The sequence below is a fragment of the Podarcis bocagei genome (genome assembly GCF_964188305.1).
Source record: "Podarcis bocagei genome assembly, chromosome: 12".
Taxonomy (NCBI): Eukaryota; Metazoa; Chordata; class Lepidosauria; order Squamata; family Lacertidae; genus Podarcis; species Podarcis bocagei.
Genome location: NC_138137.1, coordinates 48,955,973 through 48,980,801, shown reverse-complemented (window position 1 = coordinate 48,980,801; position 24,829 = coordinate 48,955,973). Strand labels below are relative to the sequence as shown.

At 44.3% G+C, this 24,829-nt stretch overlaps 1 protein-coding gene across 1 annotated transcript in view; it reads right to left on the bottom strand.

The window, feature by feature from the left end:
• LMBR1 (limb development membrane protein 1) overlaps positions 1-24,829 on the bottom strand; it is a 72,565-nt gene that overhangs the window by 4,679 nt on the left and 43,057 nt on the right. Inside the window, exons 6-16 of the mRNA XM_081163776.1 lie at positions 23,961-24,087; positions 23,576-23,644; positions 23,133-23,197; positions 21,032-21,104; positions 11,488-11,568; positions 10,244-10,320; positions 9,584-9,661; positions 8,635-8,708; positions 8,276-8,366; positions 4,673-4,739; positions 540-701 (exon numbers count right to left, since the gene is read on the bottom strand). Coding sequence (XP_081019902.1) covers positions 540-701; positions 4,673-4,739; positions 8,276-8,366; positions 8,635-8,708; positions 9,584-9,661; positions 10,244-10,320; positions 11,488-11,568; positions 21,032-21,104; positions 23,133-23,197; positions 23,576-23,644; positions 23,961-24,087 — 964 coding nt within the window. The remainder of the gene's footprint in view (positions 1-539; positions 702-4,672; positions 4,740-8,275; positions 8,367-8,634; positions 8,709-9,583; positions 9,662-10,243; positions 10,321-11,487; positions 11,569-21,031; positions 21,105-23,132; positions 23,198-23,575; positions 23,645-23,960; positions 24,088-24,829) is intronic.

Here is a 24,829-nt window from a genome sequence, read left to right as displayed (position 1 = left end):
GGGAAAATTCAAAAGTACTGGCTGTTAAATCATGACAAGCCAGAGAACTACTTGGCCTCAAATTGTGTAAGCTTTTGCAGATCATAACTAACATAATAATAAATTTTATTATTTTTATAAATAACAACAACAACAACAACTAGTATTATTATTACTACATTCTGATGGCAGATAAAGCTTTTATTCAAACAGGCTTTTGGCTTCATAAGCCGGCTTGCTATGGACACTGTAAGTATGCAAAACAATTGGTTCAGTTGTTCTAGTTGTTTTTATTTTTACTTTTGCTTCATTATAAGTTGCCTTGAGACCACTTGACAGAAAGATGGGATAAAATCAAACAAATAAATTGTTTTCTTAAAAGGAATAAACTAGGTGAACTCAACACAGAACCACTCACCACATATGTCTTTTTATACCACATGAAGGAAGCTGGAAACCCACACCGGGCAAATTATTCTCCCTATAACTCTAGAATTCAAATTAAATTAAATTCAAATTATGCACAATATGGCTATCAAACAAAAGAGAACAAATGTTACCTAATGCTTTGAGAAGCTCCTCTCTAACTGCAGAGGTGAACTTTCTAACCAGACACAGGGTTGTCACAATGGCAAAGAGGATATTGTAGGATAGCACGATGTAGAAATTTCCTAACCAGTTAAACCTTCCAAAGTCTCCAAGGAGATCAAACCTGGTAATACCTGCAGGGGGAAGAGAACGTGACATAATTCAGAAAAGCAAATGAATGAGGATGATATCTAAGATTGAAAAATGACCGCCAAGTACTTTAATCGAAATAAATTAAAAAATTGTCCAGTAGCACCTTAGAGACCAACTAAGTTAGTTCTGGTATAAGCTTTCGTGTGCATGCACACTTCTTCAGATACACTGAAACAGAAGTCACCAGACCCTTATATATAGTGGAAGGGTGGGGTGGGGTTTTTCTCAGAAGGGTAGTAGGAGATGGGTGATTGGCTCAATGGATATGATAAATCTGTTGACTGTTAACAACTGCAATTAGTCCTACAGGAAAAAGCAAGGGATAGGATGCGGATTACCAAAAATAGCTTTAGCATATGTAATGAGACAAGAATCCAATATCTCTATTCAGACCAGGTCTCTCCATAGTTTTCAGTTTAGTAATAAGTTGTAATTCAGCAATTTTTCTTTCAAGTCTGTTTCTGAAATTCTTTTGTAATAAGACAGCTGCTTTGAGATCCTGTATTGAATGTCCTGGGAGATTGAAGTGTTCTTCTAGTGGCTTCTCTCTCTTGCAATTCCTGGTGTCAGATTTATGTCCATTTATTCTTTGGCGTAGGGTTTGGCCTGTTTGTCCAATATAGAGAGCTGAAGGGCACTGCTGGCATTTGATAGCTTACACAATGTCAGAAGATGAGCGATTAAATAGGCCTGAGATGGTATGTTTGATGTTGTTGAGTCCAGTGATGGTGTTGTCTGGGTATATGTGGCAGCAAAGTTGGCATCTGGGTTTATTGCAGGCTCTGGTACCAGTGTCCATGTAAAGTCTGGTTGCTGTATTATTGTGGGTGAGGAGTTGTTTAAGATTGGGTGGCTGTCTGTAGGCAATGAAAGGCCTTCCTCCCAGGGCTTGAGAAAGAGAACTGTCGTTGTCTAGGAGAGATTATAAATCTCTGATGATGCGTTGAACTGTTTTAACTTGAGAGCTGTATGTGATTACTAGTGGTGTTCTGTTATTTTCTCTTTTGGGTCTGTCTTGCAGCAAGTTCTCTCTGGGTATCAGTCTGGCTTTGTTGATCTGTTGTTTAACTTCATCAGGCGGAGATTTTAGTTCCAAAAAGGTTTGCTGTAGATCTCTTAGGTGAGAATCCCTGTCTGTAGAGTTGGAACAGATGCGGCTGTAACGTAGAGCCTGGCTATATACAACTGATTGTTTGGTATGTTTGGGATGGTAGCTGAAAGCATGTAGATACGTTTGTCGGTCAGTTGCTTTTCGGTATCAGGTGGTGTCAATGCACCCATCGTGTATTTTTATAGTAGTGTCCAGAAAATGTATTTCTTGCATAGATTGGTTCATTGTTAGGTTGATGGCGGGGTGAAAGTCACTGAATATTCTAATACAGATAATTTTACTTTCCCATTTGCCATTCCCATTTATGACAGAAGCTCTCCTCATTTTATCACCCAGAAGCCTGCTTTACTCATCCTATGAAAAGCTTCATAGCATCCAATGTGGTGTGTTTTGAGATTCTGCAAAGCACCACATGACTCACTGTACCCTAATGCACTCCACTAATCCTGTTTGGACAGCTGTGTATGTGCATTTTGTTAGCTGTGCTTTAACTGTTCATCTTTGCAGTTTTAGCCTTCCTTTTATCTCTATGGCAAACAATATAGGAATTTCATTTGTGTCCCTCAGCAGGGAACTAGGGAGTCTTGCCTTTAATTTGCTTTTTGTGTAGCAGCAATGACACATCCTCTTGTGTGCATGTGTGCACACTCATTTTTTTCCTGATTATATTTTCTATAAGAAGGTCATCTTCATGCCTGTTGATATAAGGTTTCCCACCCCCCTAGAAAGCCTGAGCAGCAAAATATTACAGACCTATTTTTACCCCTCACATTTTTTTAGGCTGAAACACCTAATGGCTGCAATTACTCACTTCATTATTTAAATAAATGTGTACTAAAAGTTAGGAAAAATTGCTAAATTGATGAGACTTTCAAAAGCAGTTTGTGGAATAGCACAGGGGGCTTGCTCCATTAAAGGGAAAATATGCCTCTAGGCATGATCAAACATTTGAGAGTTCCTCAAGTAGCTCTTTCTAGGTTGTTGATGCTACTTTCCTTTGGTTTCCCTCGTTTCCTCTACTTATCTAGCAAGTGAGTATCATCAGTAGTTATGACGGAAAAGCTCATATTTGTTAACTATTTGTTTGTTTGTTTCTTTGTTTGTTTGTATCCTGCACTTCTAAAATCGTCTTCAGAAACCTCAGAATCTAAACATTAAAAGAACAATATGGTGCCATGCAAGTCTCCTGGAGGAGAATATTCCAAAATGAGGGCAGTGTGGTCCCACAACTAAAACTGCTCTTGTCCTGTTATAAACCACCACATCTCAGAACGCAAGGAAATCTGGAGCGGAAGCTCACAAATGATAGTCTCTGTCACTGCACTGCAGCCATGAATGGCTTTAAGGGGCACCAAGACTTTGAACTGAGCTCAGAAAGAAGACTGAGAATCACTGCAGCCAGTCTAGTACAGAGGACTATGATCCCACCACCCACCCCAGTTAGCCTTGCAGCTGTAACCTGAGCTACTTGCAATTTCCAGACTGTCTGTAAAAGGCAGCACAATGTACAGCCCATTGTAATAGCCCAAGTATATTAGATTTGTTATCTGTGGCTGCAGCTGCTTTCCTATTATCGCAATGACAAGGTCATTTGTGTTATGAAACAGTCTGTGTGGCTTTTCAACAAGACCACCTCACTGAGGTTTGTGGCTATGAAGAAACCTGAATCTGGATTTTCCACAACCAACCCCAGACCTATCCATTGTGCTACACTGGCCTCCAAACTGCATGGCTGCATTCTTGGACAAACCTGATGGTCTATATTCCATTTGACTTCAGGACTAGTTTTAGCACTGAAACTAGCCTGGTTGCCCTTACACCTGAAGGACACAGGGGTATGGCCTTGTTAATACTTCTAGACCCCTCAGCAGCTTTTGATACCATCAAATCAAGGGCAAGCTACTCAGCTTCAGAACTGGGGCACTTTGAGTCAGTTGCTCCATTCCTATCACAGAGGCAGATTTCAGGTGCTGGTGGGAAACTACCACTGAGCTCTGTGAAATTTAGACTACAGTTCTGTTTTAGGCTTTTGCTGTCCTGACCTTTTACTGCTAATACAGTGGTACCTCGGGTTACATACGCTTCAGGTTACATACGCTTCAGGTTACAGACTCCGCTAACCCAGAAACAGTACCTCGGGTTAAAAACTTTGCTTCAGGATGAGAACAGAAATTGTGCTCCGGCAGCGCGGCGGCAGCAAGAGGCCCCATTAGCTAAAGTGCTTCAGGTTAAGAACAGTTTCAGGTTAAGAACAAATCTCCGGAACAAATTAGGTACTTAACCCGAGGTACTACTGTATTTATGCCCTGGTTTATTTTTAATCTTTGCTAGCCACACTGGGAGGGCAATTTGCTTGAAATCAGGCCATAAAGTCTGTGCACACATCAACACACACAAATCCAAGGGTTTGTCAGTATAAGAATCTTACTGTCTATATTTCCTCCTTGCATGAAGAAAAAACACTACACAGAAGGCAAGGGTGTGCTACCAAGCAAATATACGCTGACTTTCCCCAGGGTCTTTCCTCTTAACTCTGTCCCTTTAGGGCCTACCACCCAAGCCACAGGCTTACAAGGAAACTTAGGCATTGCTGCTTGTGTTTCTGGAACCCCAGCAGTAATGCTCAAAGTATGGCGCTGACATGGGAAGAATGGCCAGTCTGCACTGGCTTAAGAGCTCCAGCAAAGTATGTTCAGAACGCTGTTTCATAAGACACTCAAGTTGTACCTAGATTTTCTTTCCTGAAAATATGACTGAAACCATTTACTGATCTGTAGGCAATGACGCCAAACTACACACACCTCAATAAAGAGTTCTCTAAAAAACAGAAATAAGACTTACCCAGTGTCCTTGACATAACTGGCAAAGCTGAACTGAGGACTAAGATCGAAACGCAGTTCCCAATTATCTGTTTGAAAAAAACAAAACAAAAAAGGATTTCAATATGATTGATGAGCTCTAAGTCTACCAAGTAAGGCACTGAAAACACACCCAGCTTCTTCTAATTTGATTTTAAAGTCTGCCCATCCCTAAGGTTAATGTTTCCTCTGCATTTCTTCAATATTGCTCAAGTCTCCTCTAAAAAAAATTATGTAGACCACCGGGACTTTAGATATTGGCATATACTGTATCATACAAACACAAAGAAAGCATACTAAGCCCCTATTTCTGCCACAGATGCTTTTTAACATACAGAGATTCCAGCCTCTGTGCATCCAGAACGGCATTTGGTCTCTGTGTTGAAACGAGCAGCAGGCTGGAGTTGCTGCTGTTTTTGGTCCCAAAGGAATCTTTGGGTTCTTTGTTGGTAAGAACCACTGCAGATCAAGAGCTGAAACGGTAATGGGCATCCTTCTGTGTGCTGAAGCGGGGGGGCTGAAAGAATACTACAGGTATACAAATCACTGTATAGTTTATTTAAATTTAAATAACAATTTGACACACAGCTGTGAGGCATTTGCGAGCTTTTTTGCAGAGAAGGTCCTGTTGCTCCGCCGTGACCTCCCTGCCAATTTGGATACAATAACGGAACTGGAGGCCCCTCGACTGTCCTCGGGTCCAGTATTGGACCACTTTGACCGGATATCCCCAGCAGATGTGGACAGACTCCTCTGAGCTGGAAAGCCCACCACCTGTCCTCTTGATCCGTGCCCATCCTGGCTGATTAGAGCATGTCCAGACGAGGTGCGGGCCCCCCTAGGGGATATCATCAATTTGTCCCTTGGCACCGGGACATTCCCAGGGGAATTGAAGGAGGCAGTGGTGCGCCCACTCTTAAAGAAAACATCATTAGATCCTTTAGATCTATCCAATTACTGCCTGGTTTCGAATCTTCTGTTCCTGGGTAAGGTGACTGAGAGAGCAGTTGCTGAACAGCTTGGTGGGTTTCTGGATGAAACATCGGCTCTGGATCCATTCCAATCCGGCTTCCGCGCTGGTCATGGGACCGAGACGGCTCTGGTCGCCCTAACAGATGATCTCTGCAGGCAGCTGGATCGAGGCGGGTCGGGGCTGCTGATTCTTCTAGACTTGTCAGCAGCCTTCGACATGGTCAATCACTAACTCCTGGACCACCGCCTTGCCGACGTGGGGATTCAGGGCACAGTCCTTCAATGGCTGCGCTCGTTTCTCTCTGGTCGGGGACAGAGGGTAGCGCTTGGGGGGGAACTGTCATCGCGCCACTCCCTGGTGTGTGGAGTCCCTCAGGGTGCGATACTCTCCCCGATGCTTTTCAACATCTTTATGCACCCCCTCGCCCAGCTTGTCCGGAGTTTTGGGTTGGGCTGCCATCAGTATGCTGATGACACCCAACTCTATCTGTTGATGGATGGCCATCCTGACTCGGCCCCAGACACACTGATCAGATGTTTGGAAGCTGTGGCTGGATGGTTACGTGGGAGCAGGTTGAAGTTAAATCCTTCGACAACAGAGGTCCTTTGGCTGGGTCGGGACGATATGGGATTGGGGGGCAACTCCCATCTCTTGTGGGGGCGCAATTAGTGCCAGCACCGTCCGTTAAGAGTTTGGGTGTAATCTTCAACACCTCCCTCTCCATGGAGGTGCAGATTGCAGCTATAACAAAGGCGGCATTTTTTCATCTCCGCCAAGCTAAGCAGTTGGCTCCTTACCTCTCTCGCCCTGACCTAGCCACTGTGATCCACGCGACAGTCACCTCCAGACTGGATTATTGTAACTCGCTCTATGTGGGGCTGCCCTTGAGACTGACCCAGAAACTCCAGCGGGTGCAGAATGCTGCAGCGAGACTCCTTACGGGGTCCTCGCTGCGAGATCACATTCACCTGGTGCTATACCAGCTGCACTGGCTCCCGGTGGAGTACAGGATCAGGTTTAAGGTGCTGGTTTTAACCTTTAAAGCCCTATACGGCCTAGGACCCTCGTACCTACGGGACTGCCTCTCCTGGTATGTCCCACAGAGGAATTTACAATCTTCAAACAAAAACATCTTGGAGGTCCCAGGCCACAGAGAGGTTAGGCTGGCCTCAACCAGAGCCAGGGCTTTTTCAGCTGTGGTTCCGATCTGGTGGAATGCTCTGCCACAAGAAATTAGGGCCCTGCGGGACTTGACATCTTTCCGCAGGGCCTGCAAGACAGAGCTGTTCCACCAAGCCTTTGGCCAGGGCACAGCCTGACTCCCTCCTTTGGCAATCTTCACAGAACTCTACCCAATGGTTGCCATCAATTTGATTTGAAGTAACTTTTTAATGAAATGATTTTAAAATGTTGTCTTATTTTATTGTTGTTAGCCACCCTGAGCCCGGCTTCGGCTGGGGAGGGCAGGATATAAATAAATAAATAAATTATTTTTATTTTTATTTTTATGGCATTTAAGGCCACTTCTAGAAACACTTGCTTACATGTTCAAGATTTAGGGGGTAATTCAACACAGCATCCAGGAGACTGTTCCATCAATGCAAATATTTCTCCTTGCCCAGCAGAATCATCTCCCTTCTCCTTCGCAATGTTCTTGGAGTCTCCTGAGTCTCCAGAGCAGATTTGAGGGAGTCACAGGGGGAAGGAGGGGGGAAAGCCCCACTGCACTAGAGGGAGTCCTCGCACTGGCTTCCGTTTATGCAGTGGGTAGTTGAATCTGACACTCATACATTAACCATGGATTACATAAATATGTGATGAGCATTTTTCTAACATGCTGTATGTGAAGGGGCTGAGCATATATATTGGGATTCCTCAACATTTTTAATCAAGGATCATCTATAGTTGTTTACTTTCCCACTTTCAAGAATTGCTTTCAAGATGAAAGCAAATATTTTCCCCCTCCTCCAATTCTTTGAATACAAAAAAAGAAAGGAGAGAAGGAGAAAGGGGATCTCAAAAATTCAGAAGTTAATGGACAGTAGGTTTTCAGTTTAAATAATTTTGCTCTGTTTGTGGGAATGACTTTTTAATGTGTACACTAGTTCTTCTAAAGCCACTATAAAGTTCTGGAAAAGTCAAAGTAGCCTCAGAATAAAAAGTGTTGCTGAATAAAACTACTTCTGATTTAGTTATTCAATTTGAATTAATTTGCCTGCATTACTTGTAGCAACCAAATTCTTTGCATTTCAAAGAAGCTCCTAAAGTACAGTTTGCACAGAGTTACTCATTAGCAATACAAGGGGGGGGGAGGGAACCCTTGAACAGATTTTCTATGGCTAGTTAACAAGCTTGGCCATTCCAGCACTTTACAAGTGAATGGACGCCATCCAAACTAAACAGGACAAGGCTTTTCCTTCCTTCCCCTCCCCCTCAAGACCATTCAGGGCCTGAAAAAAATCTTCTAGTCTGTTTACGCAACTTACAAACACTAATCACCACAAATGAGCCATTCAGAGCAATTACCATCTGTGGGAGTCAGGTTTGCCTTGGGTGGAAGAAATGGGCAAGCAAGAGGAGGGAGACATCACCACCTCGGACTTTTTAACCTACCTTTGTCATCGTTGTGTCATCCTTTCTGGGAGTGAAATCTCCAAAAAAGCGTAAGCTATAGAAGCCAACAACGGAAGAGACCATTAGATAGCTGTGAGAATCAAGGAATAAAAGAACCACTAAACAATGCCGGTTTCAGACTCCTAGAAGACTTAAGCACCACAAAGGGAAGGGGGGAAGAGAGAGAAAGAGAGAGAGAGAGAGAGAGAGAGAAATAACAACCACTTTTGAGTGCATGGGAATGGCCGGCCTGTCATTTTCTCTCTTCTAGGCAAGTGTCTTAGTAAATTAACAGCGTCCCAGAAAATTAGACAGAATACTTGTTAACAGACAAGAACGCCTACTGAAAGAAAGGATACAAAATCAAAATGATCTCGAGTGCTGCTCCCACAAAACCAAATGTGGACAGAGAGGCATTTCCTATGCCAGGCCCCTGCAAGATTTAAGAAACAAAAGTATTACACAGAGAGCACTATTATTTTTCTGCCCATGAAATCTCAAGCGCATTGGACAGAAGTACTAAAAAGGAAGAGTTATGAAGCATCATTTTCTGATAATCTTCTTACTAAGCTAATCCCTAGCCATTAATAATCACACACTATCAAGGCTGAAAACATGAGCCAGACATTCCAAAACATAATTATTTTCCATCCAGATGAGTTACGTTAGAATGCCAGTGTGCACAAATAATTTGAAATGCGCAAATAATTTGACGCAAATAAAGGGAAACCAGGGGAATTGTAAAGCAGTTTGCCTTACTGGCTTAACAGTAAGTGCAACTCTTTCTAAATCATGCTCCATGTGTAAATAGAGTAACACAGAAAAGTCACAATATAACTAAGATATATATAAAGAAGGGTGACTGTACACAACTGGAGCCTTGTTCAGTCTTCCTGCTGATGTGATGATCCCTATTGCTTTAGATACATGCCACTTTAAACAGCTTTCCCCACCAGCGGTGGTGTTAATGGTGACAAACAAACAGCTCTGTCCATTATTAACCTGTACACATCTGCTGCTGCTTCCAACACTGATTTTTGCGATTGTTCCTTTTATTCTAATTTAGATATGTTACACATGCCAAACAATGTGTGAGCCACACTTCACAATATGAAAACTTGAGGTTGTGTGACTGCTAAATCAAAGTCAGGGACAGAATTCATACTTCTGAACACAGGTCTGCAATTCTATACCCATTTTCCTGAAGCCCACTGAATTCAATGGGACTTTTCCAAGTAGGCATGTATTAGATTGTGCTGTCAATGTGCCTTTTGCTGGTGTTAATATCACAAAAGAATAACACTTTACCCTTGACCCCTTTGGCATTGCAGTTTCATCAACCAGCAGGCAAAGAATATTGCAAGCAACCAAGAGGACAGAGATTGCCTTAAAAAGAAAAAGAAACATCAAGTCATAAAGGTTCAAAAATATTTGCTGTATTTCACACTGATTACCATTTCTGAAGAATTCCCCTCTGTATTGGAGAGGAAAACTGAGTGCTAATGGCTTAGGGCAGTGGTGCCCACAGGGTGTGGCCTGCCACACTGGTGTGGCAGGAGAGGGTGGCAAGTGTGGCAGATTCAAGGACAATCAAAGAAACATTTAAACATTTCAGTGTAGTATAGTATCATATCACATCAAATGTAATTGTTTTATACTCTCTGGATGTCCCACAATCATATTATAAAGTAGTTGTGTTCTATGTTATAAATCAAGCACAAATAGAAGTTGTTTCTTTTTGTTTTCCAATGTACTTCTTATCAATAAAAAATTGGTGTGGCACAAGCAGATTTTTATTCTGGAAGTGTGGCCCAGGCCCAGAGAAAAAAGTTTGAGAACCACTGGCTTAGGGAGACAAAAACAGCTCCTTATTATTTTTGTTACTCAGCTCACACACGTACATGAAAAAGATCACTAATCTCAAAAAGACAGGTGGGTTTTAAGCAATGGAAGGAAATTACAGCTTACAGTTTCAATTAGCAGCAGGATCATTACAGCTGGATACACAAGATTCCTCTCCCAAGCTGAAGCCTTTTTCCGTCGTTCTTTTAAGAGAAAAATAAGAAAACTTGCTATTTTAAGGTGTTTAGAGACAAACATCTTTTCCTATTCTGAAAGTAGAAGTTCTCTAAGATATAGATCCACCACACTTAACTAAAAGCAGCCCAGATTAATATTGTAAGCAAGACTACTGTGGAATTCCAATGACAACTTCCTAGCCTACCTCTGGTTTCAGGAGCAGTTTGTAGGTCATTTATATTGCCCTGCCAAGCAGTAAGTGGCACGCACAGTACTCTGAGTACTATTAAATTGTCCCTAACCATGACCAGGCAAAGTATTGGAAGGATTCATTTTGGGGACATCAACCACCTACCCATCTTTCTGGAATGTTTTCCCCAACAATCTGGCTTCACATATGAGGAAGTACTTGGAACATTCAAACATTTGGCTCCCTGTATGGAGTCTGCAATGGTATCCTTTTCACTACAGATTCCATCACATGCAAAAAGCTTATCAAAAAGAGCTAACATCCCATTGACAGAAGAATGTATATGTGATTTATTTCCTCTTTTAATATAATTTTCCAAAAGCACAGTCAACCCATGGAATTTGTTACAAGGTGTGGCAATTCTCACCAACTCAGGTGGCTTTAAAAAGTGATTAGACGAATGCATGGGAAGATAAGGCTTATGATGGCTCCAGGACCAGAAACAGAATGCATCTAAAGACCAGCTGGTTAAGTACATCAGCAGGAAAGGGCTACTGCACTCATGACCTATTTGTGGGTTTCCCAGAGGCATCTATGGGAAGCGGGGTGCTGGACTACACAGGTCTTTGGTCTAATCCAGTAGGGCTCTTATTTCCTTATTTTGTGTGACTATATCCATCCATCAGATGGGATACTTAATTTTAAAAAACAACTGAAAGCTATTAAGTACATATTTACTGAGTCCCATCAGGGAAAAACACAGGGCATAAATAAATCAAAACCCATTTACAGGACTGCAGGGTTTCCCGCCATTAAGTGTGATGTTAACAAAACCTATTTACACAAGAGATCGTCTTGGTAATAACACCTGATATGATAAGCACACACATTTCTAACTCCACCCAGAAACAGTTTTAAACTGAACTAACACACACACACACACACACACACACACACACACACACACACAGAGGGAACCACAGAAAAGGCCCGATGTAATTACCCAATTTTGTCTTCATACTCTTCACATTACTTAGTTCCTGCTTCAGCTGCTTTGTGTTGTACTCCACTGGTGAAGACATCCCTGTTCAAGAAGAAAGACATGGCCACTTGGTTAGGACTACTAAAACAAACCTGGCTGGATTATAATGGTGCAAAAGAAGCAATTGCGCCAGGGCCCATGCCAATAGGGGCCCAAGACTATGAGCTGAAGCTGCTAGGAAAGTTATGAAGCAAAATGTGCAAGCAACCTTCTAAATGATTTCTGTGAGAAGACTCACACTGGCTGCTGCCAGCGATGTTTTTAGCCAATGAGTTAAATCAGAACTGTGACTGATGAACTGTTTGAATCCCAGACTATTGGAATCCCTGGGATCCTAAAGAGTTGTTGTTTTCCTTCCTCTTTCCTGCTTTTTTCTTCTTTTCTAGTCCTTGGCATTTCCATTGCCCTTCCTTTCTTTGCAGAAACCAGGATGCACCTTTCCTGCAGTGGTCCATCTGCAAAAATATAAACTGTCCTCTGCTTCCACATGGAAAAAGGCAAACACCTCTTTAACCATTTTACACCAGGAACAGAACCATAAATCACAGGTGGAGCATAATGTTTGCATGCATGGGGTGCTAGGTTCAACCTCTGGCATCACCAGTAATGAGGATAAGAGGAGAGCTAGGAAAGTCCTCAAAGAGCAGCTGCCCCTTGGAGCAGAGAAGAGTGAGCTAAATAATGGGCTACCCTGTATAAAGGAAGCTTTATTTGTCAATACAGGTGTTTGGATGCTCACCAAATCTCGCTGCATCTGCAGTAATTTTCACATCAGTGTTAATGGGAAATACATCAAATCTTTAATATTTACACTGACGCATAAATGACAGGTCTTACAACTTCCTCCGAGATGATAACAAGGCAACACTAATCCCAATATTTTGCCAAAGAGCAAGGCAACATTTTAGAGCAATCACATCAGAACTCTGAAAGACAGCACAAACTATTCAAAGCACTACAGCCTCTCAACTTCATTTCAAACAAGCACAAAAGTTTAATGTCTGCATTGTCTAGCCAATAAATCAAACTGGTAGACAGAACATGTCCAGACTAGTCATGAAAAATTAGAAGGGATTCTCCAAGAAAACCACAAAGCAGCTCATTTAAGGTCAATTTAACAGTATTATTTTGTTTTTCTTCCAGCCCCAACATAATATTTCAGTACCTCAAAGGAAATTGTAGGAGTATCTATTTGCATTCCCTGTAGGTGATTGGCAGTTCAACACCAATTAGTTCAAAATTACACTGTTACTAGTGCGCAATAAAAACAACACCTTTCATCTTTCTTACATAGGTCAGAATACCTTCAGAGCCAATAACTTTGATCAAATAAGCATTTTTGATCCTGCCCCACCCGTCTCCTTGGATTCAGGAAAACTAATAGCTAAAGGCAACTTTTCCCTTTTAATATAAAGAAAGTCCTAGCTTTATTCTTTTGGTGTAGGAATGATGTGGGTATTGAAATACAATATGCTAGAAACACTGCTGCCAACCCAGTCTCTTTCGCAACAAGAAAGTTTAGGCAGATCATCCATTGCAGGGATGATTTCCTCACCACCAAAAAAAGCATATGGGGAAAATAAAGTTATATAAAATTCACATTTTATAAATTATAAGTGTTTTTAATAATTGGCATGATCTTAAAAAGGCATTTTTAAAAGACACAAGATTAATAATAATGTAAGTTTTTTTCAGTTTTATTCCTAGAAGCATTCCGCTAAGCCAGAACCGAAGTAAAAATATTGCTGATTCAGATCCCACCGTCTAGGAAATTATGAAGATTATAGCTACCAAAGTTTCTCATTCTTTCCAGGATTAGAGGCAGGTTCCATAGTCCTTCATTATGCTAGTACCTGAGTTTCTGCCAAAAATGTGATTAACATCTGTTCTATGTGTGTCCACACTTGCAAACAGGTGCTCAATACTTCCTTGTTCAGTATTTGTTAGTTCTCAGTAGCATACAAAGACACAGTTCTTCAACAGGTGTGTTTCTTTTTCTTGGATAGATGAGTGGGACAAGCGAAGGTCCACAGCACCACTGTGTTGACTGCCCCACAGAAAAAGGAAGATTCTGAAAAGGTTCCATGTTTAGCCCAGGGAATTTTTATGTACAATGCTTTATAACACACAAACCAACTAACCTATTCAAGAAACCGAGGAGAACATTTCCTGTTTTTTGGTTGCAGTTCCAACACCTCTGATCCTACACTGTTGCAACTGAGGATAAACAGGAACTGCAGCTTCCGACTCCAAAGCTCTTCTTTGGAATTCTTCAGGGAGAGGGGATTTTCATCAGGACTGGCATGGGAGATAGGGTTAACTTCCCTTCCCCGCAGAGTCCTGATTAGTCATAGGGGCAGTATCTTCAGCAATTGCTGGGTGAAGTGCAGGAAGCATAGGAAGCTTTCTTCTACCCAGTGAGACAATTGGTCCATCCAGCTCATTACTGTTTACACTGACTGGTGGCGACTCTCCAGTTTCAGGCAGTCCTACCTGGAGATACCAGTCTGGTATCACGGGACACCAGGGACCTTCTGCATGATGCAGATGCTTCACCACCAAGCTATGGTCCTTCCCAACGGTTGGCTAACTAGCTGATCCCCTGATCAGGAGCACTCAGCACTGCAACGTTTTGTAGCAGGCCCATCCGTCCACAAAAAACTTGAAAATAGTCAAACTAAAGGAAATGTGACTATAGTAACTACACGTATTCCAAAGCTTCTCAGCTATACAGTAAAACATTTAAGCAGCTGAAATGCATATTTTAGTCTTCCCATTTGATTCTCTGAAAGGACAGAATTCAAAACCGACTGTGTCAAAACACAATTTCTCTTAAGGAGCTCTCCATGAGCACCAAGGAAACAATAATGAAATACACAGCAACAATTATTATGCAGTTCCATCATAACATCAAGCTCTGTAGTTAGGGAAAAAATAATTACTCCACTGTAGCTTCAAAGAAATTCACTGACATTTGTGCTAAAGGTAACATATAAACCTGTTCAATGAAACAGATGCTCTGCTCTAAAAATCTCAAGGTAGTTGTGAGGGTTTGATTAGCTGCTTGTGCGTGAAAACGTGCTCCCTCAGAGTTTGTGCGCCCCCACAAACCTCCGTGTGTGACGGAGCTCCTCAGACATGTCTGCTCTAGTCACTAGTAGAGTCCGACAGTGGCTGTCTGCGGAAGCGTTTCCAGCAAAGAAGTTCCTTAACGGAAACGCGTCTCCTGGACTCACGGCGTGACAGTTTCCTGCGAGGTATGGGTCTCCCTATGGGAGACTCCGATACCTCCCCACTGTTCTCGCTGGAAGTCTCCCTGAGCCCTCCCTCCTGCTCGCATTCCCTCAGAGACCCACTCCTCCCCCTGCTGGTCCCTGCTTCAGCAGTTGAGTCTCTTTCATCCTGCCTGAGTCCCTCCACCACCTGATGCTCTGATGGCAGTTCCCTGACATCCACCTCCCCTCCAGGGCCCCCCTCACCCCCTCCCAATTCCTCCCCCCTGGGAGGTGAAGGGCTAAAACCCCGAAACGAATCTTCCTCATCTTCTGACGTCTCGAACAATTCTCTCCATCGATCGTCGTCCTGGCCAGCTGAATCCTCCTCCTCTTCAGAATCTGGGAACCCCTCCAACTCCTCTTCCTCGTCGGTGGTGGCAAAGTATTCCCTTCGGAACCTCGCTACAGGCTGAGGTTTACGTGGGAACCTCTGATGAAAAGTCTCTATTAAAACCTCGTCATTGACATCCTCTGCCCTAACCCAGGTGTTTTCCGACTCCGGTTCCCCTTCCCACATTACCAAATACTCTACTTGATCTCCCTTCCACCTGGAATCGAGGATCTCCGCTACATGGTAGCTGTGTTCCTTCTCCTCCATTGCTGGTCCCCTAGTGACCCTCCCCTCACTGTCTCCTCTATACGGTGACAGCAACGACCTGTGAAAAACTGGGTGCAGCTTCATGTGGTTCGGTAACCGGAGCCTGAAAGCCACTGGATTGACCTGCTGTATGACTTCAAACGGACCCAGCCTTTTGGGTCTTAATTTCTTACAACCTCCTTTGAATGGCAACCCTTGGGTTGACAGCCACACCTGGTCCCCCACCCTGATGCTTTCACCTTCCCTTCTGTTTTTGTCTGCTTGCCTCTTATATTCCTCCTTAGCCCTGTTTAAGTTGAGTTGGAGCTGGCGATGGATCGCTTCCATTTCTTCCACGAACTGTTCTGCAGCTGGAACGCTCCAGTTCTCCCCCTCCCCCCCTGGGAAGGCTCTGGGATGGCACCCGTGATTAGCCAAAAAGGGGCTCATCCCCGTGGACACGTTCTCTGCATTGTTGTAGGCAAATTCTGCCAACGCCAGCTTCTCCACCCAATCATTCTCTCTGTCATTAACATAACACCTCAAATATTGTTGGAGAACCCCATTTGCTCTTTCCGCCTGCCCGTTGGTTTCAGGATGACGGGCCGTCGAGAAATTAACCTCTACATGCAGTAAGCTCATGAGCTTCCTCCAGAACCTGGAAGTAAATTGTTTCCCTCGGTCTGAAACCACCCTCAAGGGGGCGCCATGCAACCTAAACACATTCTCTACAAACAATTTGGCGGTTTCTTCTGCTGTAACCGCATGTGAGCAGGCTATGAAGTGGGCCATTTTAGTTAACAGGTCTACTACAACCATGATGGCTGTTTTCCCTCTAGACCTTGGCAGATCAGTCATGAAATCTATTGCCACTGCTTCCCACGGTCTCTCAGGTGTGGGCAGTGGTTCTAATAAACCAGCCGGCGCCTGCCTCTCCCCCTTGGCTCTTTGGCATTGTTCACACCCTCTCACATACTCCCGCACATCTTCCCTGACCTTGGGCCACCAAAATTCCCTGGTAACCAGCCACATGGTTTTGTGTTGCCCAAAGTGCCCTGCTGTGGGGCTATCGTGCAGCTGCTTGAGTACTTTCTCCCTCAATTCCCCTTCAGGTATATATAACGCTCCCTTATAATACAATGCCCCATTTCTCTCCTCAAAACCACCGGGTTTGTCTTCCTCCCCTCTGAGATCCCTGAGTTTCCCCTGGGCGTATGCATCCTGCACCGTACCCTCTACCAATTCCCTTTGCCCCACCAAAGTCGCCCCACACACCCAGCGGTCCTCTGGAATGATATGGGTTTCTTCGGGTGCTCCCTCCCCCTCCAAATATTCAGGCTTGCGTGAGAGAGCGTCCGCCCTAACATTCTCTGGGCCTGGCACATAACAAATCTCAAAGTTAAATTTGGAGAACTCTTGGGCCCATCTCAACTGCCTTTGGTTGAGCACTCGCGCCGTTCTCCAGTACTCTAGATTTTTATGGTCCGTGCACACTTGCACTTTATGTTGTGCACCAACTAGCAGATGCCTCCATCTCCGGAACGCCTCATGAATAGCAAGCAGTTCTCGGTCGTACACCGTGTAGTTCCTCTCGGATTTGTTCAGCTTCCGCGAGAAGAAGGCACACGGACGCCACTCCGACTCCTCCTTCCCCGGCTGCAGAAGAAGCACCGCCCCTATGGCTCTGTCAGATGCGTCTGTTTCAACCCTTAGCTTCTTTCGTAAATCCACATGCAGAAGTTGTTCTTCAGAGGCGAAGGCCCTTTTCAGTTCCTCAAACGCTCGCCCCGCCTCCGCCGTCCATACAAACTTCTTCTTACTGCTGAGACAGTCAGTGATGGGCGCCGTCAGATGGGCGAAGTTGCGGATGAACTTACGATAAAAGTTTCCAAACCCTAGGAACCTCTGCACATCCTTCTTGGTTTTGGGTGTTTTCCATTCCAGCACTGCCTGTACCTTGCCGGGATCCATGGCCAATCCCTTGTCTGACAGGCGGTACCCCAGGAATTCCACCTCCTTGGTATGGAACCGACACTTCTCCAGTTTGACCCACAGCCTGTTGGCTTGCAGTCTGCTCAACACTTCTCTGACGTCTCTCACATGTTGCTCCTCATTCTCAGAATACACCAACACATCATCTAGAAAGGCAACGCAATTCTTGTAGAGCAAAGGGCCCAGCACGTGGTTCATAAAAGATTGAAAACACGCGGAGCCTGCTTGTAATCCAAATGGCATAACGAGGTATTCAAACGCCCCCAAAGGGGTAAACATGGTGGTTTTCCATTCATCCCCTTTCCTTATGCGTATCAGGTTGTACGCCCCCCTTAGATCCAGCTTTGTGAAAATCTTTCCCTTCCTCACCATGGTCAAAATATCATCAATTCTGGGCATAGGGAACGCCACCGGTTCAGTCACTGCATTCAGCCGCCTAAAATCACATACAAGTCTCGGCTTGTCTCCATTTTTTTTGTCCACAAAGAACACTGGGCTCCCCCCTGCTGCTTTGGACTCTCTGATGAAGCCTCTCTTCAGGTTCTTGTCAATGAACCCTCGCAACTCCTGCATTTCCCTGTCTGACATGGCATACAACTTGCCCACGGGAAGCTGTGCTCCAGGGAGTAAATTGATCTGACAATCAAAGGGTCTATGAGGTGGTAGTTGGTCAGCTTCCTTCTCGCTGAACACGTCGCTGAGATCTGCATACTGTGGTGGTACCTTCACCTTCCCCATTACTTCAGTCCCTGCTAGGGTGGCTTGGGCCCCTACGGAACCCTTCTCCCCTTTGCAGTGTTCTAGGCAATGTGCTGAACCAAAGGACACCACTCTTTGATGCCAGCCAACCAGCGGATCATGTAGAGCTAGCCAGCTCATTCCCAAAATAATGGGAGCGCCTCCCAGGGTGGCCACATTAAACGCTATCAGTTCTGTGTGCCTTGCCACCCTCATTATCATTGGGACAGTCTGCAAGCGGACTCCTCCTCCCAACAACTCCCTGCCATCAATCGTGGTCACCTGCAGGGGGTTGCTTAAAGGGATGGTCTGTATCTGGTGTTCAGCAGCAAACTCCTTGCTCATAAAATTGCAGGAGCTGCCTGAGTCCAATAGCGCCTTTATTTTTAGGGGGTGCCCATTCTGCAGCTCTAGCGACACTTCAATCACTAGAGCAGGTCGAGGAGCTTCTGGCACGGGCACTTTCACTGCTCTTTGGCCTGGCTGCAGTGCCCCAATTGTGGCAACCAGGCGTTGGCTTTTACCTGCTCCGCTCCCCCTTCTTCTCCCCCCTCAACAGCTCCCACCATCCCTTGCCATTCCTTCCTCTGGGGGCAGACTCTGGCAAAGTGGCCTGGCTGTTGGCAGAGATAGCATTTCCGGGGGCCCTTTCCCTCCTTCTTAGCTCCCTCGCTGGTTTTTGAAAATGCGCGCGCGCGCGCTGTTCCGATTTCCATCGGCTCTGCCGGCGGGAAAGCTGGCTCAGGAATGTCTGGAATGCGGAACTCCTTCCAACGTTCCCCTCTCCCTTCCCGCCTCTCCAAGGCTCTTGCCTCCTGCCGCGCTCCTATGGTCAGCGCGGATTTGGTCAGCTGATCCATAGACTCCGCCCTGGGGCTCCGTGCCAGCTCGTCTTTCACCCCCGAAGAAAGACCTTCTTCAAATAGCATTTGAACGGGTGCCGCCGATAAATCCCAACTCAGTCTGTGAATCAGCATGGTAAACTCAGTCCAATATTCACGGACAGATCGACTCCCCTGCTTACAAGCCATTAGCTGTCTGCGCACCACCCCTTCCTCAATATCGCTGGAAAACATGATATCCATTGCACGAAAGAACTTCATTGTGTCCTTTAGTATGTCATTGTGCGTTGCCATTAGGGGTCGCACCCAGTCTCTAGCCCCTTTCTCAAGATGCCCAATTACAAAAGCAACTCGCGATTCCTCATCAGGGAACTCATCGAACTGCACATTAAGGGCATATTGCATCTCTGTCCTAAAAGCATGGTAGTCCTTGGGGTCCCCCCCAAATTTCTGCACCAATCCTGGTACCTTTCTGGGGAATTGAGTGGCTCTCCCCTTCTTGTCTGCATCCTGAGCCCTTCTCTCCTCCAGCCTCGCCGTCTGCAGGGCCAGTTGAACCTCCAACGCTCGGTATCTATCTTCCAAGCTTGGACCAGCTCCAGCCCCTGCTCCTCCGGTTCCGGTTGGTTCGCTCATGATGCCTTCTCTTGCACAGGCAGCGTACAAAGACTGTCGGACTGCTGTGAGGGTTTGATTAGCTGCTTGTGCGTGAAAACGTGCTCCCTCAGAGTTTGTGCGCCCCCACAAACCTCCGTGTGTGACGGAGCTCCTCAGACATGTCTGCTCTAGTCACTAGTAGAGTCCGACAGTGGCTGTCTGCGGAAGCGTTTCCAGCAAAGAAGTTCCTTAACGGAAACGCGTCTCCTGGACTCACGGCGTGACAGTTTCCTGCGAGGTATGGGTCTCCCTATGGGAGACTCCGATACCTCCCCACTGTTCTCGCTGGAAGTCTCCCTGAGCCCTCCCTCCTGCTCGCATTCCCTCAGAGACCCACTCCTCCCCCTGCTGGTCCCTGCTTCAGCAGTTGAGTCTCTTTCATCCTGCCTGAGTCCCTCCACCACCTGATGCTCTGATGGCAGTTCCCTGACAGTAGTCTTTGAAATTCCAGCTATAATTCTCTGTATTTTAGATGCTTATACAAATAAAACTATTCTCTATGGTTATATTATGACATGATTACGGTACATTACATAATGATTACATTATGACTTGAGCTCATTTGGAGGTTCTGGCAGGGCAACACAGCTATCATATACCCTTGGCCGAAGAACGGTGCATTCATTCCTATCTGAGATAGTCATCCTCTTCCACCGAACTTGCAGCTTCAGGAAGGATGCACATGGAGCAGTGAGGGAGGAAGGGCCCAATCAACCCTGGCGACCAATGGAGTGACAGATGTCACAGCCAGATCACCCTCAAAACAATGTCACTTCATTGTAATTGCCACCCTATATTTGTTTATTGTGTTTTTCTTCTTATGATAGCACCTTCATTTCTGCCAGCACAGTACACAAACACTTGGGCCACAATCCAGCAGCATCTGCATACCCTCTGATGGAAAAGGACAATGTGGTATTTCTTTCTGTGAGTTCCCTGTAACGTTTTATGCATAGCATGTAAAGAAATGGTTGGCATCCATCTGTTTTGAGAGGCAAAGGAGTGTGCCTCCAGTGGTTCTGAAGTCAAATTGCTGCATTAGCAGCACGAAAGTGACCTCTCCAGGGTGCAAGCCTGGGACGTGTGTATGGGGGTCCTGAGCTGCCCAGATGATAAGAACCCCCTCTCTTGTCCTCGCTGATGTGGTCCAAAGGAAAGCAGAGTACATTTGGCACCAGCTTGGCTGCAGCAGCTTCCAGAAGGAGGGATACAAGGAAATGTATTCTTGGTTTTGCCTTTATTTAAAATGGCTGCCCAAACCACAATCCGTTCGGAGCACTTCCTGTCCTTAAGCAAAGGCAGGTTTGGATCGAAAACAAATGTGGCAGCTGGTAAAGCTTATCATTTCTGTAGAAATGACAAAAAATTGCCGCCTTATACAACCAGATACAAGACAAACCACCGTACGTATCAAACATACCTACCATTTAGCCTCCTCATGATAGCTTCTTCTTCCAAGGTGATGATATATATCTGTTCATCCAAGTCTTCAAGGATCTAAGTCAGAAATTTAGACACTAGATAAATATGCATTACAGGTAGTCCATACACAATTCACCATGTACATGGCAGAACCTAGAGAGAATAGGAGCCTAGGCATGAGGACAACCTATACTGCTGGGCCAAGTGTGAACTGGCCCTCAGCTGACCAAAATGGAAACATTTATTTTTATAACAATGCTTCTGGCATTCTCCTAGGTTTTTCTCTTGGTTCCCAAACACAATGGATAATTTTACATTTGTGCATATAGAATTGATCCTATGTGATGAGCAAAATTCTTCAAGTTGTCTACACATGAAGAAGGTTTGTTAAAAAATGTTCAGTTGACCACACAGGTCAAGGTCACAATTCTGAAAATACACAAGTACAGATTTATTTATACGTAGGACCCAGGTTACAACATAAAAGCATTTTCCTATAACAAAGACTATGAAACAAAAACTTTCAAGTTTGTTCAATATTTTTTTCTAGAAAAGTTTTCCAGTTTAAGTCACCTGGCCTGAGATAGCTCAGTCAGTAGCACATGAGAATCTTAATCTTTGGGTCATTGCTTAGAGCCCCATATTGAGCAAAGGATCCCTGTATTGTAGGGGTTGGACAGGGTGACCCTCAAGGTCCCTTCCAATTCTATGAATCTGTGATTCAGACAGAACTTGGTCAAACACAGACTGTTTAGGTAAAGCTACTTTCTAGTTTGGGATTCAGGTCCCAAGCATGATATTTTTGGGCCTGTTACAAACATGTTAACATGTGCCTTCTCCACACACTTGCCATGATCCCATACATACAATTTCATGTTATCATAAAAGAAATTTTTCTAATTCTGAAATTAAATTGTATACATTTCTGAAATTGCACCATGGTGCACACCGAGGTTTCTCTGCCATGCCCCCAAACACTCCTCATTTCGGCTATTTTGTTAGAACACAAATTCCAGCCGGAATGAAAGTTCTACAAAGCTTGCCGACTATTTTGAAAAGAAAATGGTCCTAATAAAGGGTGTAATGTTTTGCTTTTTTATCATATTGTACCAACACAGCAGGACGCAGGTGGCGCTGTGGGTAAAACCTCAGCGCCTAGGACTCGCCGATCGCATGGTCGGCGGTTCGAATCCCCGCGGCGGGGTGCGCTCCCGTCGCTTGGTCCCAGCGCCTGCCAACCTAGCAGTTCGAAAGCACCCCCGGGTGCAAGTAGATAAATAGGGACCGCTTACTAGCAGGAAGGTAAACAGCATTTCCGTGTGCGGCTCTGGCTCGCCAGAGTAGCTTCGTCACGCTGGCCACATGACCCGGAAGTGTCTGCGGACAGCGCTGGCTCCCGGCCTTTAGAGTGAGATGAGCGCACAACCCTAGAGTCTGTCAAGACTGGCCCGTACGGGCAGGGGTACCTTTACCTTTACCTTACCAACACAGCAGCAAACGTTTTACAAATAAATCAATTCATTTCACAGCTTTATCTTTCTGCACTTTTTCTTTGCAAAATCATGGATTGTTTTCCAAAAAAATCAATTTCTCATTAGATCCCTTGACCGACAAAATAGCCAGGTGCCATAACTGCAGTTTTTGATGAGTGCAAGCTTGCTTACACTTATTTCGGTGTCTGACAGAGAGCCTGACAGTGTGCAAAAAAGTATGGAGGGCTATACACACTTCACTGAAAACTAACTGCAGTTCTTGGTTGCAAATATCCTTTAGTAAGGTAAGTGATGATACTTCACACTCTTTTCCAAGTGGACTTGGAATATTTATTTTCAGGTGGAAATGTCTCTGAAATATCTGTAGGATATGTGTGAAACAGACATTTAGAAGTTTCCTCCAGTTTATCGGGGCCTAGTTAAGTATTTTATGACTGAACAAAATATAGAACATATGGGTTTATTTGATTACAATTTAGCCTCATTATCCCCTCATGGTAATGGGGTTACAGCCTGGCCAGACCAGGCTCCTACTTGATCTCAACCCACCCACCCACATGCTTGGGACCTGTTTGGATTTGCTTACTGCATCAAAGCAGGCAACACCTACCGTTGGCTTCACAAGCAACTGACCCATCACTGTAAACATTCGTGAAAGTCCCACTGGTGTGCATACTATGGAGGAAAACACAAGATAACACAGTTCTAGTCTCCATTAAACAAAATCTGAAAGAATTAATATAGGGAACGAGCAATTGTAGATAGCAAGAGAAGCTCCATTCTGCCCAATAGTTTCTTAATTTGTTGCCATGCAGGATAGACATTGGCTGTTTTCAGCTAAGTAAGAAACTCTAGTAGGGGTATGAAGTTTTCACAACTAGTGAAGCACTGAAGTTTTCATAACTAGTGAGCACATTTATAAACAAATGTTGTTAATACTAGTCTAACAAAAACCAATAGCCAGGGGTGAAAGGATAAAGCTATTGATACTAAAACGTCAAAAATAATTACATATGCATTACTTCCTCTTCTGGAATATATGGCAAGACTTACGTAGAAGTAATAAACATCCCATCAGTGATATACAGGAATATAAATAAGGGAGGTAGAATTCCCAAAGATCTGGAAATAAAAAAGGTAAAATGGATTCAGCTTGTACACTATTTTGTCTCATTTGGGCAATAACATGGGGGAAAAGTATGCCGATCACCGTGCAATCATTCTGCTGCTGTCTTAGTAAACAATTATACTACCATGCTTACAAACATTTACTTTAACACTTTAACAGTGGCTGACATGGACAAATCTATCCTATGAATGCATATATTTGTCAAGTTGCTTTAACCTCAATTAAGACTCTTGCTGAGCAGAGAAATGCAATTCCCCATACCTTCTGTTCGCCGCAGTGGAACAGAATATGTTATAAAGATGTCCGTACCATACAAAGACTCCATACTCGCAGCATCATTGTCTATGAGAGCTGAAGCCACCCAAACGATTCCAAGGATAAGCAGTGCAAGAAGAATGAGCATAACAAGGGTTTCCAAAATGCGTGCTTTGATCCCCTGTAACAAAAAATAACTTGCAGTTAAAACACACACAAATATATATTGACCCACACACAGCTGATCACCATATATTTCCTCCCATAAGTGACTTTTGAGAGCCTAAACCAGACTTTCTTCTTCTAAAGCCACAGACAACAGTTTACAGTTACTAACTGGCATCACAGTTTTTAACAATTTAATTCCATAAATCTTAATATTTTCACAGGAGCGTTTTCAAACGACAAACTGCTTTTATTAAGTCCCTCAGCTGAGAAAGGATATTGGTCAAATGTTATCTACAGTTCCAGTCAAGAGAACGGAAAGCCAAGTGCGGTATGTAATCCAGCCGGCATTAGTTTGCTCAAGTACAATGTGCCAATCCAAACACAGTCTTCCACCATAATGGTTTCTGCTCTGTTCCTTGCAATGTGAACACCCTCAAGAGCACAGCACAGCACTACACATACTTGAGATGCAATACCAGTTCCTTAGCATGTAGGTTATTGGAGATGGCTGGGTTTGATATAAACATGGCCCAACACACATCAGTTTCTCCTGAGCCAGACACCCAGATCCTCACTTTAAAGTTCCTGCAATGCCACAGGGCCAATTTCAATTCAGCAAGAGGAGGTTGCAAGTTTTAAAAGCTTAGCCTCATTTTCATAAAAGCACTTCAAAAATCCTTCTATACTTCCAAATCCAATTTCCCTATGTCTATCGCATTTCTTTTCACGATTACAGCCATCCTGCAGAGGTGTAT